This window comes from Ictalurus punctatus, chromosome 12 (assembly GCF_001660625.3).
Source record: "Ictalurus punctatus breed USDA103 chromosome 12, Coco_2.0, whole genome shotgun sequence".
Lineage (NCBI taxonomy): Eukaryota > Metazoa > Chordata > Actinopteri > Siluriformes > Ictaluridae > Ictalurus > Ictalurus punctatus.
This window is the reverse complement of record NC_030427.2, coordinates 33048241-33066515: the sequence shown is the minus strand read 5'-3', so window position 1 is coordinate 33066515 and position 18275 is coordinate 33048241. Positions and strand designations below refer to the sequence as shown.

General features: G+C 40.7%; 1 protein-coding gene and 2 non-coding genes across 3 annotated transcripts; all 3 read right to left on the bottom strand.

The window, feature by feature from the left end:
- Positions 1 to 10: 10 nt before the first annotated feature.
- fam234b (family with sequence similarity 234 member B) lies at positions 11 to 12257 on the bottom strand. Its single transcript, XM_017480928.3, has 13 exons — positions 12105 to 12257; positions 6994 to 7422; positions 6500 to 6622; positions 5848 to 5997; positions 4928 to 5043; positions 4624 to 4774; positions 3046 to 3187; positions 2680 to 2874; positions 2180 to 2258; positions 1913 to 2074; positions 1705 to 1813; positions 1225 to 1436; positions 11 to 1038 (listed from the first exon to the last, which is right to left on the bottom strand). The coding sequence occupies exons 1-13, from the start codon at positions 12139 to 12141 to the stop codon at positions 1036 to 1038; spliced, it is 1908 nt and encodes a 635-aa protein (XP_017336417.1). The 5' UTR covers positions 12142 to 12257; the 3' UTR covers positions 11 to 1035.
- Positions 12258 to 14996: 2739 nt separating this feature from the next.
- Positions 14997 to 15151, bottom strand: LOC124628778 (U12 minor spliceosomal RNA). The gene has a single exon (XR_006983460.1). It is a non-coding gene; the product is annotated as a U12 minor spliceosomal RNA (small nuclear RNA).
- A 1190-nt stretch (positions 15152 to 16341) lies between these two features.
- On the bottom strand, positions 16342 to 16496 carry LOC124628777 (U12 minor spliceosomal RNA). The gene has a single exon (XR_006983459.1). It is a non-coding gene; the product is annotated as a U12 minor spliceosomal RNA (small nuclear RNA).
- Between the last annotated feature and the right edge of the window lie 1779 nt (positions 16497 to 18275).

Here is an 18275-nt window from a genome sequence, read left to right as displayed (position 1 = left end):
ACACACGCAGTTGATCAATGTTTAGTCTTTATTGTACGGCAGTTAACTCTTATCACACTGCAGAAACATCGTGAATAAAAGCGTCTGTAACTTTGTGTGTGTGTGTGTGTGTGTGTGTTCACGTGCTAGGAGAAGCTTCTCACTACGTGTCTGTTTGTTCTGTTAAACAAAAGGCAAATTGTTTGTTGTGCTTGTTTGCAGAAACCAGTCTGAATATTATATTTACATCATGTTCTCTCTCTCTCTCTCTCTCTCACACACACTCTCTCTCACTCACACACACACACACACACCTCACCTATATATACACATTATTCCTTTAAAAATATCTTACACACAACCCATGCTTACACATTGTGCACTTCTGCAATGGCGACCAGGAAACCAATGATGTCATGGTCAGTGGGCAGGGTCCTGTCATCATGACAACACAAATTATTTACAGGACTGTCATTTTACATAAAATTGGACAAAAGCAAACAAAGAACATTTGGAAAAATAAAAATCAGTGGTCCAAGGAAGAAACAAGCAATACACTGACCGAGAGCTTAGAGTTCATTAGCATCACATTACATTAGCAAGCTTTACAAGTCTTTGCTATGGCATACACTGCTCGCTAACGCTAACGCTAACACTAATGCTAAAAAAGCATCATTTAAGCATGCTGACTGTGGTCATTTGTTTTTTTTTTATTATTATTTCGAACATGCAGCCGCTCAAAACAAGCGTTGCTAGCTCAGTTCAACACGATTGTATTTACATTGTGCTTTTAACAATAGACATTGTCACAAAGTGTTATGCTAGTGTTAGCATTACCATTAGTAACCTAGCTCTCGTTGAGTACAGTGACAGTTTCATTTTTGATTTAAGATCATATTGTTCATTTGGAACGTTATTCCACCTCACTGATTATATCTTCTCTCAGTGGAGGTTAAACATCAACATCATCATCATCATCATCATCATAAATAAATTAATGTGAATAAATATGTATTGGTGTGAACATCCTGATCCTGATCCGTCTCCTTCAGCTTCTCACTGCAACAGAAAAAAAGATCACGATGAGCTCATCACACACGTAGCCATGGGCTTATCAGAACAAACCAACACAAAGACCAAGACCAAGACCAAATCCCTAACCCTTCCTGGTACAGTTCCACTGTCTGAGATGGGGTGGGGCTCAGGGGAAGAGGCGGGGCTTAGGAATGGCTCGGTATTCCTCACCTGGCGTCTGAAGGACAGGCTTCTGAAGAACTTGTTGATCTGGAAGGCGGTGTGTGTGTGCGTGTCGTCACTCAGGCGTATGGTGTTAGCCCTGCTCAGAGACGCTCTCACACTCACACTCTTCACCAGCTGAGTCCCGGGGCCGAGACCCGAGACGGGCCGTGACACCACCACCACGTAGGACACATCCTTCTGCTCGTCATCGTAACTCACTGCAGGGGAGGGGAGAGCGTGGATTAGTGATTATTACACACGCACACACATAATTAAAAGTACAGGGGGAATTTCAGCAGGGTTGCCAGGTCTATAGTTTTCCTGCAGATTTATAGGAGACTCAGAGGCTAATGTAGCTAAGTAATGGAAGTCTATGGCCACCAGTTTAGCATGGAGCTCTAAATGTGTATGATAACGGACAGTCATGTTCTTCCTCAGCACACAGATTAGCGTGAGTGTGTGTGTGTGTGTGTGTGTGTGTGTTACCTGTAGCTGTGAGTGCTGTGTCAGTAGTACTGGTAAGCTCCTGGAGGATTGTGGGATATGCTGGGTGGAGGAGGAATAGCCTGCGGAGGACTGGCTCAGGTGGGCTCACCTGTCTCACACACACACACACACACACAAACACGTACAAAAATCAGTCATTGACACACATAAAAACATTCAGTGTGTTACTTCTCTCAGACGCTGTTACCTTGGTAATGTTCTTCGATGCAGGAAGTGGATCTCCTGCCCAAAACAGGAGTACTGACAGGCCGGACGTGGTCAGAATAGTAGAACCTTCCAGAACAAGGCGGGGACAAACAAACTCCACCTCCCACAGGCTCCGCCCCTGAGCACCATCAATGATCTGGACCTGAGAGAGAGTAAAAAGGCTTAATATTATTATTATTGTTAATAACAACAACAACAACATCAACATTATAATTATTATTATTATTATTATTAGTGTGTGTGTTACCTTTCGGACGCCATTAGCAGACTGCTGGATGACCAGATCAGGAACTCCATCATCATTAAAATGACCAATAGCAGGACGACTACACACACACACACACACAATCAATAAAAAAAAATGCAGATTAGCAATATATCGTAATGCTAGCTGTGTGATGTGCTAGCATAACATTAAATAGCTAGCATACGGCATTCTTAGCTACACCTAGCGATCTATGTTTAGGTTAAACGCTGTGCACACTTTAAGTGCTAGTGCCAGTCTTGTTCTGAACATTAGCAGTAGCTAGCTAGAGTAAAACAGGAGTTAAGCAGTGAGCTAAATGTTAGCTTACTGTAAGCTAACTGCTTATCTACATTAGCTACGCTAATGTCAAGTATGTGTAAATGATGACTGAGTTGCACAAATGTGTGTTGTTTAGAGATGTAGAGCAAGTACAACTCCTGTGAGGGTAAACCACACACACACACACACACACACACACTATTACACACACTCACACACACCTGTGTATGGAGGAGGAGTTAACGGTCCAGGTGGTGTGTATGTCTCTTTCTCGGATGAAGGAGATCCGACTGTTCACACACACCAACACCCAGTCACTGCGGCTAGAGTTACAGCTCGACTCAGCATCCAGGTTATTGTGGTTATTACACACTCCGGCCACCAGGGGGAGAAAATACTCAATCTGATCAACCCCACTGCGCGCACACACACACACACACACACACACACACACACACACACACACAGATTAATAATGAAAGTGTAAGGTTATTTCAATAGAGTTACATTGTAAAGTCTCACAGGTAGACTATCACACAGGTGTGTGTGTGTGTGTGTGTGTGTGTGTGTGTGTGTGTGTTACACACCTGTAGATGTGGATGAGTGTAGACGAGTTGTTCTTCCTCTGCTTCTCCCACACGGGGTCCTTCACACCGAGACTCGAGGGAACGGTCGTCCAGCCCGTCGCTTGTTTATAAACGTCTCCCAGAGACACCGCCTCCACCATGCCTGCACATAACACCAGGCTAGCACGTTAGCACTGAAATCACACTCCGCTAATGCTAACACTGCATGGAGACCTAACTTAGCATAGCCATCTAACATGCTTATCTGATCAATTAGCTAAACTGGTCATACCAGTATATACTGAAGGGGTTATAGTGACACTAACCTGAGTGGATCATACCAACACGTACTCGACAGAATGGGTTACACCAATGCGTACTGAACTTAATGGGTCATACCATGTACTGAATGGATTTGACCAATAACTACAGAACAGAATGGGTTGTATACTGAACAAACCTGTGAGATCTTGTTCAGATTCTGTTCAGTACTTACTAATGAGATCCTTTCAGTATATACTGGTGTTGCCTGTTTTATTTCAGTACACAGTGGTACAGCCCATTCTGTTCAGTAGTTATTGGTAAGATACATATTGAACTGAACGTAATGTACTGATTCATCAATAAGTACTGAACAGAATGGGCTGTACCAATGTGTACTGAAATTAATAGATCATACAAATACATACTGAGTGGATCCTAGACAAAAGTACTTAACAGAATGGTGCATAGCAATGTGTTATAAACTTTACTGGTCCTCTCAGTACACACTGAATGGTGCATAGCAATATGTACTAAATGGGATGTATTACTAGGTACTGGATGGATTGTACCAAAACCCTCTGAACAGAACGGGCTGTACAACTGTGTACTTATTAATGTGTACTAAAATGAATGGCTTGTCCCAATACATACTGTATGGCTTGTCCCACTACGTACTGAATGTCTTGTCCCAGTACGTACTGAATAGCTTGTTCCAGTACGTACTGGATGGCTTGTCCCACTACGTACTGGATGGCTTGTCCCACTGTGTACTGAATGGCTTGTCCCACTAAGTACTGAATGGCTTGTTCCAGTACGTACTGAATGGCTTGCCCTAGTACGTACTGAATGGCTTGTCCCACTGCGTACTGAATGGCTTGTCCCTGTACGTACTGAATGGCTTGTCCCAGTACGTACTGAATGGCTTGACCCAGTACGTACTGAATGGCTTGTCCCTGTACGTACTGAATGGCTTGTCCCAGTACGTACTGAATGGCTTGACCCAGTACGTACTGAATGGCTTGTCCCACTACGTACTGAATGTCTTGTCCCAGTATGTACTGAATAGCTTGTTCCAGTACGTACTGGATGGCTTGTCCCACTACGTACTGGATGGCTTGTCCCGCTACGTACTGAATGGCTTGTCCCACTACGTACCGAATGGCTTGTTCCAGTACGTACTGAATGGCTTGCCCTAGTACGTACTGAATGGCTTGTCCCACCACGTACTGAATGGCTTGTCCCACTACGTACTGAATGGCTTGCCCTAGTACGTACAGAAGTGAACAGTTTGTGAATGTGTGTTAACTCTTACTACACAGTGAACAGCCCTCTTACCCAAACCAAACAGGATGTAGTATGCTCCCACTGCTGTCTCATGCAGCAAGGGACCAATCAGCTTTCCCTGTGGAGTGAGGTTAAAGTTCACCGGCTGGCCAATCAGAGAGCCCGTCAACCCTGAGTGCAGGACTAGAGAGGGATCTAATTCCTGGAGTACAGAAGAAAACAAAGCGAGATATCATTAAGAGCTTAAGAGTTTGAGAGAGAGAGAGAGAGAGAGAGAGAGAGAGAGAGAGAGTGAGTGAGTGTGTGTGTGTGTGTGTGTGTGTGTGTGTGTGTGTGAGTGTGTTTGTGTGCACACCTCATCTGCAGGTAGAGTAGCAATCAGCAGATCTGGAACAGAATCTCCCTGCAAATCAGGAACACCCACAGCCTGTGACTCCCCCTCTCTTGCTGGCACCTCCCACAACTTCTTACCTGAACCAATCAGGTATAAATACATTAAATCAATCATTATAACCACTCTCCAGGTACACTGTCTGGCCAAAAGTCGCTGTTTGGATTTAAATAAGCAAATACTTAAGAGCCTATCCCATGGGCATGGAAAAGAATTATTGCCCTGCATCAAGCAAAGAAAACAATGCAGCAATGGAAAAAGGTGGTCTGATGAGTCCAGACTGACCCTATTACAAAGCGATGGGTGTGTCAGGGTGAGAAGGGAGGCATGACGCGATAGTGCCTACTGTACAAGCCTGTGGAGGACGTGTTATGGTCTGGGGTTGCTTCAGTTGGTCAGGTCGAGGCTCTGCAACATTATGCAGCAATAAAATGAATTCAGATGAGCACCTGCATGTACTGAATGACCAGGTTATCCCATCAATGGATTTCTTTCTTCCCTGACAGCACAGGCATATTGCAGGATGACAACGCCAAGATTCATCAGGCTGAACTTGTGAAAGAGTGGGTCAGGGAGCATGAGGAATCATTTTCACACATGAACTGGCCACTAAAGTCCTGACCTTAACCCCATTGAAAGTCTTTGGGATGTGATGGAGAAGACTTTACAGAGTGCTTCAACTCTCAAAAATGAATGCAACTCCGGATGGAAATAAAAGTTGTCACGTTGCACAAGGTTGCCGAAACAAGGCCATGTCGAATCCGTGCTTTAATCAAAGCTGTGTGACTGTTTTTTGGCCAGGCAGTGTATATCTCACTCCCTCAGCTGTATTAAAGCTTTACCTGTAGGTGTATTAACACTGCTGAAGTGTGTTAATATCTCACCTGTGGATGCGTTTACACTGGTCAGGTATGTGGAGGTGATGAGTAGGCAGGTGTTGGGAGCTGAACACTGCACAGAGGAGAGCGGCTCCTTCAGAGAGCGAGTCCAGATCACTGAGCCGTTCACTCCGTGCAGAGCTACTACACTGTACTCTAAAGAGAGAGAGAGAGAGAGAGAGAGAGAGAGAGAGAGAGAGAAAGAGAGAGTGAGATAGAGAGAGATAGTGAGTGAGAAAGAGAGAGAGAGAGAGAGAGAGAGAGAAAGAGAGAGTGAGATAGAGAGAGATAGTGAGTGAGAAAGAGAGAGAGAGAGAGAGAGAGAGATGGAGAGAGAGATAGTGAGTGAGAGAGAAAGAGAGATAGAGAGACGGAGAGAGAGAGTGAGTGAGAGAGAAAGAGAGAGAGAGAGACATAGTGAGTGAGAGAGAAAGAGAGAGAGAGAGACATAGTGAGTGAGAGAGAAAGAGAGATAGAGAGAGAGAGATATGTATTAGTTAATTACACATTGCAGTGAGTAAATGACTGGTTCAGGTCACACAAACACATAATAATAAAGCAATGTGCATTATTCTGACTTTTAACACTTAGTTACAGACAGCCTACAGACAGTGTGTGTGTGTGTGTGTGTGTGTGTGTGTGTGTGTGTGTGTGTTACCCTTGCTGTTTCCTAGGAAACTGATCTGCTGGCTGCTGTTGTTGATCCTCATGACTGCGATTAATAAGTCCTCCACTCCGTCCCCATCTACATCCCATAATGCCATGGGAGGTGATGTCACACCTGGAGGAGTGGAACATGTCTAAATTTGGGCAGGTTGTGATAGAATGGACTATACAGGGTATGAATAAAGCGCTGTGTTCAGTCTGTAACTGGAGTAAAGTTTGTTAGATCAGAGATCAGCCGGATCTCTGTGTGGATTTCATGAGAACGGTTTACCCAGAAGGCATTGCAGCATGTTCTTTCCCACAGTTTAAGGATGTTATAAATGTAGAACGCAGTGAGATACTCGTTATAACGTTATAAAGGATTAACGGTGCAACAGTGAGGAGGTCTGAACTCTAAGCAATACATTTTATAAATCTAAAAGTCAGAACGTTGTTTTAAATAAAGACTGTTTAATGTTATTAGAAAATGAAAGTGTCCCATCTTACCACCTGCGTGTCCCACTTCCGTCTCCCACTCCTGTCTGTGTGAGCCTCCTCGCTGGCACGGCACCAGGAAGGCAAACAGAAGGACGAACATTGCGGCGCAAATCAGCGGCACCACAAACGCCGCTGTACGCACCGCCGCCCTGACCTTCACCTTCTGCCCCGCCCCCTCGCTGACCAACCCCACCCCCTCATCAGTTGACTCTCCAGCTTCGCCCCGCCTGTCCTTCCCACCGCCATGTCTCCATGCGTCCTCCTCATCCTCCTCGTGTAGCTCCGCCTCTTCCTGTCCCAGCCTGAGTGTGGCGGCGTGTGAGTGTGAGGCGAGGCCGTTACGTGGGTAATTCAGCACGAGGTCGTCCTCCTCGCTGTCATCCTCACTGTCCACCTGGGTCAGGGGGTCATACTCGCCCAGCTCCGAGCCCTTCTTCCCTACACACACACAATCATAACTATACATCCGTTTCCTTATGAAGTACAGCACTATCTTATACTATATAAATTATATAGTATCTTGAAATAGTTAAATATTAGGTCCAAATAACAAGATACTTAGTAAAACTAACGGCATATTACTTCTGCCATTTTTGTTCACAATTTGTGGTTCAGGGATTCTGTATAATAGTGATGGTTAAAATAAAGAAAGAAAGAAACACACACACACTGTCAACAAATGAATTTTTAAACCTGTGTGTACTTAACATTAACACACCACGCTGTTGTTGTGTTTTGGAACAAGGTAAGCAGGAATAGTTCACGTTTCTGACAGACTGGCCTGCGTATGCTTTCTATACGGGACAGCAAACACACATCATACATACACAGAATATTTTATACAGAATGTGTAAAGTCACAGTGAGAGTGGAAACGAGACAGAACCTTCCAGAACATTAACATTTACCTCAGAAGTGTTGATACATTCATAAGAAAAGCCTCAGAACAAGTGACACAACTCTGTAATTAGACTTAAACAACCGCTAACACCACTTTAATGGGTTTTTTTGATAGTGTTTCAGGGGATGGGGCAATATTTATGTTATGCAGATTAAGTGATTCATAGTGAACACAATGTGTGTAAAGGTTTTCATTAAAACTGACAAAAACAGAGTCAGATATTTCCTCAGAATATATAAGCACAACAACAGTGCTATGGTAGGGGGAGGGGGGTAAAATAATGATGCAAAATGTAAATACAGTATAATTTTATTTCTTCTGAGTGTTTTATTAGTAATTTACCAACACATCTGAGGTAAATGTTGACATTCTGAACAATTCTGTGTAATTTATGTTACCACTGTGTCTTTATATTGTTAGATAGAAGACTTAAAATCAAGGGGAAATGTAGTTAGATTTTATATCATAACTTTGTCTTTTATTATACACATACGTGTATAATAAATAATTATTTAAAAAAAGTAGTTATGCAACCATAGCAAAAAGGTGCAAAGGCAGCCTACTAATAAAGTGTGTCAGGGCTGGGGAAGGTGACAGTCAGTTAGCAAAATAAAATGCTGCTGCTAAGTGTAATTACAGTGTACTTTTAGCTGTTCTGAGTGTTTTATGAGTAATTTACCAACACATCTGAGGTAAATGTTGATGTTCTGAACAATTCTGTGATGCCTCCATCGTGACTGTGAATTTACATTGCTCGGATACGAGGTGAAAGTTAGCTAAATCATTCATCTCAGTGATAATATTCGACGTCCATGTTTCCCAGTTGCCTAGTAACAGTGTCCATTTGAATGGTGAGTGTACTGATTGTCCAAAACACAAATTCCCGACCCCATCTGAACGCACTAAATGAGTTATGTTAAACTCTGCTCTGTAGCGACGTCTCAGCGTTCTTCTACACCCTGAAAACAAGCCTGAAGCATCTTCACACACTTGAAGGAGATGTTGTGTACACACCGCATCAGTGTGATGGCAAAACAAACCACTGTGCAGATTTACTGGTCTAACAGGCTGCATCTTAAACATCACACACATCTGGTGTTTGATAAAAAGGTTCTCAGATTCATTCTCAGACTAGATCAGCAAAGTGAGCTAACTATACTAGCTGTACACACTTACCAGAGGCACAACCATCTCTGCAACTTCTGACCAACCTTTATTTTTCTTCATAATGTCTCTATACACATTTAATCAACTCAACTCAACTTTATTTCTAGAGCACTTTCAAAAACCGCAATGGGTACCAAAGTGCTGCACATGGAGTTACGTAAATGATCACATACATGCAGACAAGTATACAACAAACATTTAAAACAGACAAAGACAGAATAAAATAAATTCAGTACAATAAACGCAGTACAATTTAAAATACATTACTTAAAAGCTAGAGAAAATAAGTACGTTTTTAAGGCCCCCTGAAAAGACACTAGTGAAAGTCTAGGTGCCGCCACCGCAAAAGCTCTATCACCTTGGGATTTAAGACGAGAGTGAGGAACCGACAGACACAGCTGATCTCCAGAGTCAAGAGACCTTGAAGTCTTATTATGTCTGAGATACACTCTGGTGCTAGACCATGAAAAGCCTTAAATACATATAGCAACACTTTGCACTGGATTCTGTATGGAGTTGGCAACCAATGTATTGAAATCAATACTGGGGTAATATGGTCTCTCTTCCTGGTGCCAGTTAAAAGCCTAGCAGCTGAATTTTGGACCAGCTGCAGGTGAGAGAGAGCGAGAGAGAGAGAGAGAGAGAGAGAGAGAGAGCGAGCGAGGCCGGACTCACACCCAGATACAAAGCGTTACAGTAGTCCAAACGAGAAGACACAAAAGCATGCACAACCTTCTCCAAATCATCAAAAGAGAGAATGGACTTCAACTTTGCTATAGATCTAAGATGGAAAAAAACTATTTTTAACAGCATTTATTTGGAAATCAAACCTGAGCTCATTCGAAACGATCGACTGGATTTGATGTAACAATTAAATATAATTTATTAAAAATACTTTATTTAAATTTGTAGTAATTCTTGTGTATTTATAGCCAAAGCAATGCAGCCACTGATGATAACAGAGCACACACACACACACAGTTTTATATTGTGTATAACTGTAGCATTGTGCACGTTTTTCTGATTTCATACTCTTTCATCAGCCGTGAAAACACAGCGTTCTTTTCTTTTTCTTTTCTCTGATAAAGGACAAGCTGAGGTAATTCAGCAGAAATAAAGCTCTGGGTGATGTCACAGTAAATTATATCATTACGCTTTCACTAATTCTCTCATTCGTCTTGTTAAATACCTTCGTTAAATACCTGACCTAACGTGACATTCATCGATATTTAGATGTAGAATAAAAACTTTAGAAAACAATTGGATGTATATTTAGATTTAAACACATACAAAGCGCTATATGAGAGGACGTGACGATGGATCACGTCATACTGTTACGTTTTTATTAGTTTGATTCTATTATTTCGTCACATGTCCACTGCTGAGTCTTTGTTAGGAAAAACTAAAGACTGTATTTGGTGATCATGTATTTTAGTATTGGTACGTGATATACTGTGATATTTATATGTAAGCAGATTTATAAATATAAATATGAATATAGACGTTATACCTGGGAGATATGAGCATAAATTACATTATCATTACATCATGGTCCCGGAGGAACTTTAATACAATTAATTTAATTAAATTCAGTTTATAAAAACCAAAGAATAACCTAAAATATCCTCGCTGCTGTAATCCTGGGAGAAGCTTTGTTCATCCCAGGAACAAATTAGTTTATCCCTGGATTATGTTAGTTTATCCCAGGACGAGGTTAGTTTATCCCGGGATGAAGGGACAAGATTAGTTTATCCCAGGATGAAGGGATGAGGTTAGTTTATCCCGGGATGAAGGGGTGAGATTAGTTTATCCCGGGACGAGGTTAGTTTATCCCGGGATGAGGTTAGTTTATCCCCGGATGAGATTAGTTTAACCAGGGATGAAGGGACGAGGTTAGTTTAACCCGGGATGAGATTAGTTTAACCAGGGATGAAGGGACGAGGTTAGTTTATCCCGGGAAGAAGGGATGAGATTAGTTTATCCTGGGACGAGGTTAGTTTATCCCGGGACGAGGTTAGTTTATCCCAGGATGAGATTAGTTTAACCAGGGATGAAGGGACGAGCTTAGTTTATCCCGGGATGAGATTAGTTTAACCAGGGATGAAGGGACGAGGTTAGTTTATCCCGGGATGAGATTAGTTTAACCAGGGTTGAAGGGACGAGCTTAGTTTATCCCGGGATGAGATTAGTTTAACCAGGGTTGAAGGGATGAGGTTAGTTTATCCCGGGATGAGATTAGTTTAACCAGGGTTGAAGGGATGAGGTTAGTTTATCCCAGGATGAGATTAGTTTAACCAGGGATGAAGGGACGAGGTTAGTTTATCCCGGGATGAGATTAGTTTAACCAGGGTTGAAGGGATGAGGTTAGTTTATCCCGGGATGAGATTAGTTTAACCAGGGTTGAAGGGACGAGGTTAGTTTATCCCGGGATGAGATTAGTTTAACCAGGGTTGAAGGGACGAGGTTAGTTTATCCCGGGATGAGATTAGTTTAACCAGGGTTGAAGGGACGAGGTTAGTTTATCCCGGGATGAGATTAGTTTAACCAGGGATGAAGGGACGAGGTTAGTTTATCCCGGGATGAGATTAGTTTAACCAGGGTTGAAGGGATGAGGTTAGTTTATCCCGGGATGAGATTAGTTTAACCAGGGTTGAAGGGATGAGGTTAGTTTATCCCGGGATGAGATTAGTTTAACCAGGGATGAAGGGACGAGGTTAGTTTATCCCGGGATGAATGAATGAATGGAGATGATCTGAAGCCCGGATGGAGGAATGACCGTCTTTCCTGTCTCGCGCTGTTAACATAGTGCGTCACCCAAATCCACATCAACACCAGAACTACAGAGCGCGCGACTTCACTTCATTTCAAAACCAAACACAAAATTAGTAATGTAAATAAAACTGAAGTGTGTGAGAATAGCGATATACCGTTTCTCTCTCACACACACACACGCACACACACGCACGCACACGCAGGCACACACTCCTGCTGTTCATACACACTGCACAATGCGGTGTTGTTAGCATGTTAGTTATCATGCTGCAGTCTCTTACCTGGCAGTTTGAGCGCGCGCGACAGAGCCGTGGCCATCACTAATGATAACGGCAGTAATAACGACAATAACGGTTCCGCACGCGCTGCACGTCCGTGTGGCCGCTGTGTGGGATCAGGGACAGACCGAAGCCCTGAGGGGCGGGGTTACAATGCACTCTGGGAAATGTAGTGTCTAGGATTACCAGTAAAACAATTATTTGTTGATAATTATAAAAATTATTATAATATTAAACCAAAATTAGTGGGCTAATCTGTAATTAGCATTCTATTCTTCATACACTCATTGTAGTGGGTTAATGTATAACATCACATTTTATTCGGGTGGTAGTAAATTAACCTGTAATAACATGTTAATGTGAGTAAAATATTCTGTAGTTACAATGTTTATAACTTCAGTGGCTAAAACTTATTTATAAAAAACTAACATTCAACAGTAAACTTATTGGATCTTACAATCCCCTGGATCTATACAATTAAAACTACATATTCTGTCTTTAACTGAGATTTGGGAGAAACAGGATAGATCCTTGCTCTGCGAAACATCTGGTGAAGTAAGCAAGTCACCTCAGCAGACAGACCTGTACCCCTACAAAAATTACTCTCAGAAGTGAACACGAGAACAACATCAGTACTGTGAGAACGGGAAGTCCATCCATCCATCCATCATCTACCGCTTACTCCTTTTCAGGGTCATGGGGAACCTGGAGCCTATCCCAGGGAGCATTGGGCACAAGGCGAGGTACACCCTGGACAGGGTGCCAGTCCATCACAGGGCTGAGAACAGGAAGTTATCATATCAAATGCTATCCGTAATTTACATTTAGAGTGAAACTTCATTTATATTACATGTAGAAAACCTGGATTGAAATACAGTATAAAATGTTGGTGCTGATATTGATCGGGGTTCACCTTGACTCTGATGAACCCGAAGCGCTTCACGTACTTTGTCACTGTCATGCTGCAATAAAGTTGTTTTTATTTTTTAAATCTTCAACATCCTCATCACAGTTTTTTTTTTTTACATTTATTTTACTGCTCAGTTGTACAGCACTTTCAGCTACCACGTGTATAAAAGTACTCTATAAACAAAGCTTATTACAATGACAATAATAATTAAAATAATATAAGCATGAAAATAGCTCTAAGCTACAGGAAAGCAATGATTGGTGGACTGATAATCAACCCAAAACAAACAGTACACTAAAAACAACATAAACAAAAAGAACAAACAGAAAATAATAATAAGACCTGATCTAGGAGAGGACTGTTGCCTTAATGCCAACAACATTTTCTAATCTATCAAGGAGAATAGTGTGATCTATAGTATCAAAAGCTGCACTAAGGTCGAGTAACACAAGCAGCGAGACACAACCCTGATCAGAGGCCAGTAGAAGGTCATTTACTACTTTAACTGACGCTGTCTCTGTGCTATGATGAGGTCTAAATCCTGACTGATACATTTCATGAATGTTGTTCCTATATAAGTACGAGCACAGCTGCTGTGTACAACCTTTTCTAAGGTGAAGGGGAGATTTGATATCGGTCTATAGCTGGACAGATGAGAGGGGTCGAGGTCAGGTTTATTAATCAGGGGTTTAATAACAGCTAATAAGGGAAGAATTGATTATATTTAGAAGGGGTGTGATTACTTCTGGAATAATCTGCTTAAAGAAACATGTAGGTACAGGATCGAGTATGCAAGTTGATGAATTTGATGAAGAAATTAATTAAGTTAGTTGGGTCTCTCTAAGAAGAGTAAAACAATCTAATCATTTGCTGAAATTGTTATATTATTATCTACAGGGTTAGTTATAATACTGTCTGGTTTTAATTTAATAATCTGAATTTTTAATCTGAAACAATTCATAAATCTTCGCTGTTATTTAATGACTGTGATTGAGTGTTTCTCTCTGTAGTGGTTTTATTCCTAGTTAATTTTGCTACTGTGTTGAAAAGGAATCTAGAATTGTTTTTGTTGTCTCCTATTAAGGTGGAGAAATAGATTTTTCTAGCATCGCCAAGAGATTTTCTATATTTCAGTAGGCTCTCCTTCCATGCTGTTTGGAATATCACCAGTTTGGTTTGATGGCATTTACGTTCTAATTGTTGAGTTGTCTGTTTTAAGGTACGCGTTTGATCGTTATAACAGGGTGCTAGCTTTTTCTCTCTAATTATTTTTCTTTTAAGAGGAGCTATCTTATCTAGTGTGTAGCGGAGCATTGACTCTAAACATTCAGTCACCTGATCGAGTTCTTTGGGATCAGACGGTGATCCAATCATAGCTGATGACTCTGGAAGGTTAATGATAAAACTGTGCAGTATGTACTGAACGTGAATGTACATTTGACACGATAGTATAGCAAGCTGCATTGATTATGATCAATACGCAATTTAAAGGAGATGAGATGATGATCTGAGATAGCGTCAGACTGTGGAAATGTGACTATATTTTCTATATTTAATCCGTATGTTAGTATTAGATCAAGAGTGTGTGCACCATTATGAGTGGGTCCTATTACATTCTGATTGAATATTAGTGGACTAATATTGGCTAATCTGGATTTACAATTTTTATTAGGCTAATTTGAGATTAATCTGTATCAGTACATTTTATTAAACCAATATTACTGGGCTAATCTGTAATTACAATTCTTCATTGTAGTGAGTGAATGTGTAACATCACATTTTATTAGGGTGATAGTAAACTAACCTGTAATAACACATGTGAATGTGAGTAAAATAGTCTGTAATTACAATGTTTATAATTTCAGTGGCTGAAGCTTGTTTATAAAAAACTAACATTCAACAGTAAACTTACAGGATCTCACAATCCCCTGGATCTATACAATTAAAACTACACATTCTGTCTTTAACTGAGATTTGAGAGAATCAGGATAGATCCTTGCTCTGCGAAACATCTTGCAAAGTAAGCAAGTCATCTCAGCAGACAGACCTGTATCCCTACAAAAATTATTCACAGAAGTGAACCGGAGAACACAGGCATCACCCCGCATTGTTATTTTCCTTACTCATCAGTTTAAGGCATGAGGATGAGTTGGAGATCATATCAGCCCACAGTGGAGTCACGGCACCACGAACACGGTTTAGATCCTCCCACTCACAATAACCCCGCCTCCATATGCCTATTCACAGTGAGTTGAAGGGAGAGGGTGTGACCCAGGTGCTGAACTCTCCGGAGTGTTTTATTCATCTTATACCACAGCAATTTGACAACCATTACATTTTTTTACAACTAAAGAACGACATATCATACTTTTTTTAAATCCGTTTATAGTTATATTTACGATTGTGGAATGTTCCTGTTCTCACTTACGTTATAGCAGCTATAAACAGTCATTCCTGTTCACTCTTCTGTCCTGAAGATAAAAAAGTTAAAGTTACAGCTTTACCTCTGACTGCTACAAAGCGCTGACACTGGAGACTCCTTCCATACACGTTACATAAACATCTCAAGTCCCTGTGAATGAGCTGTCCGAGCTGCTGCTATGGAAAATTAATCGACAATCACAATCTAGAACTCAGCAGCGCCCTCTTGTGTTGAATTAAAACAGCGCTTCTGGTGCGATTTCTAGATTTGACCAGTAGATAGCGCTGAAGCCATTTTACAGGAATTTCACTGAACTGCTTATAACAATTCCTTTTTCTCCCACTTAAAAAATATTTATTTTATTTTTTACAGCAGGTGTTATCACTCTGCTCCTTATATTCACCTCCTAACTTGTATTATGAGCACGTTCTTTGTGACGTAATCACCTTTTGAGAATAATCATCAATAAGGAGGATGTGGTTCAGCGTCTAGTACAGGTTTTTTTTTTAACAGGTTCTAAGTGGAACAAGCTATTTGCTTGTTTATCCTGATGTAGTCATGTATTAAGAGCAGTATTTTTTATTCTATTTTTATTCTGTACTTGTATACTTTTTAAAATCTCTTTACACGTGTTTCTGTGCTTATATTTCACTTCATATTTTGTTCCTTATGCATTCTATTACATTTTACTGCCACGTGTATAAAAGTGCTCTATAAACAAATCATAACAATTAAAATTATAATAATAATAATAATGTTAAACACAAACATAAAAATAAGCTAAAGGAAAGCAATGATTGATGAACTATTTGAAAATGCAAAACAAACAGTAGGAACAAAAACAGGTCGAACTTCAATAACAACACACTATCTTAAATCTGTTGTTTACACAAGTTGTAAGGGGTATCGGGGCAGATCCCGGTTCCGCGAGGCATCTCGAGAAGTAACCGAGTCACCTCAGCAGACAGACCTGTACCCGTTCAAAAATTCTTCTCGCGAGTAAGCACGAGGACGCGGGCGTCACCCCGCATCGTTATTTTCCTTACTCATCAGTTTAAGGCATAGCCAACTTCCGGGTTAGTGACGTGGGTGGCCATGATCACCAAACTGCACGCTGAGGGTGAGCTCACACACTCACTGTTTACACACTCTCTCATCATAACATCTACACCTTCACACTCTAAAACACACCACATACAGTCTAATACAACACACACGCGCATAACTTTACTCAAACTCTACCCAGATAGGTTTAAAAGTGTTCCGGTTGCGGTGCATTATGGGTTGAACGTGGCGTCGTAGCATTACCGCGTTCTGATTGGCCGCTGCCTTACTCCCGTTTAATTCAAGTTTTAAACATTTTTCTTATCTCGATTTCACCATGTAAACAAATATTAGTCTGGTATGATATCTTCTAATTCAGATTTGGTTTATTAATCCAATGTCCAGGGTGTAAAATAAATAAATATCATTTATTAATCTGTCCTAAAAGTTTTACTGGCTGCAGTTAAATAGGATAAATAAAGAAAAAAGTTCACACTGGCGAACTGAGTAGACATTTCAGCTAAATATAGTAACTTTTATACATATAAACTTACCGAATACAATAAGTAATTTAATGTTGTACTACAGTTTTTGATTTAACGGTGATTTAAAAAACTGTTTAAAAGAAAGAAAACAAAAAGTTTGACAATGTTCTTTTCCTTCGTGGTTGTTGTTTTCTTCTTGGCGTTTGAAAAGTTAAAGGGTTATAGCGCCACCTCTCTCTCTCTCTCTCTCTCTCTCTCTCTCTCTCTCTCTCTCTCTCTGGTTGGTTGCTTCTCTAGAGGATGTGTTCTGAATCCAAATAACCTGAGTTCCTGATCAATCTTTACATCAAATGTCCCAATCATCACAGTCACAAGGAAAAGGTCTGGCCTCACTGTGACACTTACATCAGGAAGAAATAGAAATCTTAATAAAGGGTAAAGAGACTGCTCAAAATTTTATTATAAGCTCCTTCTCCCTCTAATATTTTTGATGTTGCAGTGAAGATGTATGCGATGTGATGTTTTCCTTTTATCACATCCTCAAGGTTTTAGTTTCTGATTTCTTGGTACTGGAGAAGAAACCAGTTTGAGGCAGTTTCATGTTGCACATGCAGTCCAGTGTCCTCATGTAAACCTGTGTTTACTCCTGGTTTGTTGATGTGATCATTTACCAATAAGATAACAAGTAGATCCTCTTTTTCTCCATAACCGATCATATGCTAGAATTCTGCAGTATATGAAGTGATGTATTTGTGATTTTAAGTCGGTCTGTTACTTGAATTGCCTTTGTATCAGATTCACTGAGAGTATAGTCTCTCTCTCTCTTTTCTATAGTATAATAAATAAGTTTTAGATTGAGCTTCTGAACTCAGATGCATGATTACCTCAGCTCTTCTTCAGGGTGGATTTGTCTCTACCAGAGGCCCATGGTGAGATGCTCAGGGTTCAGTCTGACTCTGAATCTGAGGCGTTTTTGACGTGTGTTTTGTTACATCTGTTATTGGAACAAAAACTTTCACCTTTTTCACCAAGAGTAAAGAAGATTTTTCTTACACTACAATGCCCTTTACCCATCATAAGTTCATGTGGTCTGGTAAAATGCCTCAGTCTTTTGTTTTTGCAAATCAAAAAATTCTGGGGAAAAAAGTACAAAATCTTTATAAAATTGCATTCTGTTTGCATAGTTTTGTCACAGCCTGTTGAATTATTTACCTGTTCTCCATCCAAAGGGTTCTGCATATATGTTTTCTACTTATTTTTTTCTTTATTATTATTATTATTATTATTAAAGAGTACTGATGTCCTTAAGCGAC

What these genes read in the sequence shown, in the direction of transcription:
- fam234b (XM_017480928.3), bottom strand. Translation starts at nt 12,141, where the DNA reads ATGGCCACGGCTCTGTCGCGCGCGCTCAAACTGCCAG. An exon ending in GCGCGCGCTCAAACTGCCAG is followed by an intron (nt 7,423 to 12,104) that starts GTAAGAGACTGC and finishes GTGTGTGTGTAG; the next exon opens with GGAAGAAGGGCTCGGAGCTG. An exon ending in TTTCCTAGGAAACAGCAAGG is followed by an intron (nt 5,998 to 6,499) that starts GTAACACACACA and finishes CTCTCTCTTTAG; the next exon opens with AGTACAGTGTAGTAGCTCTG.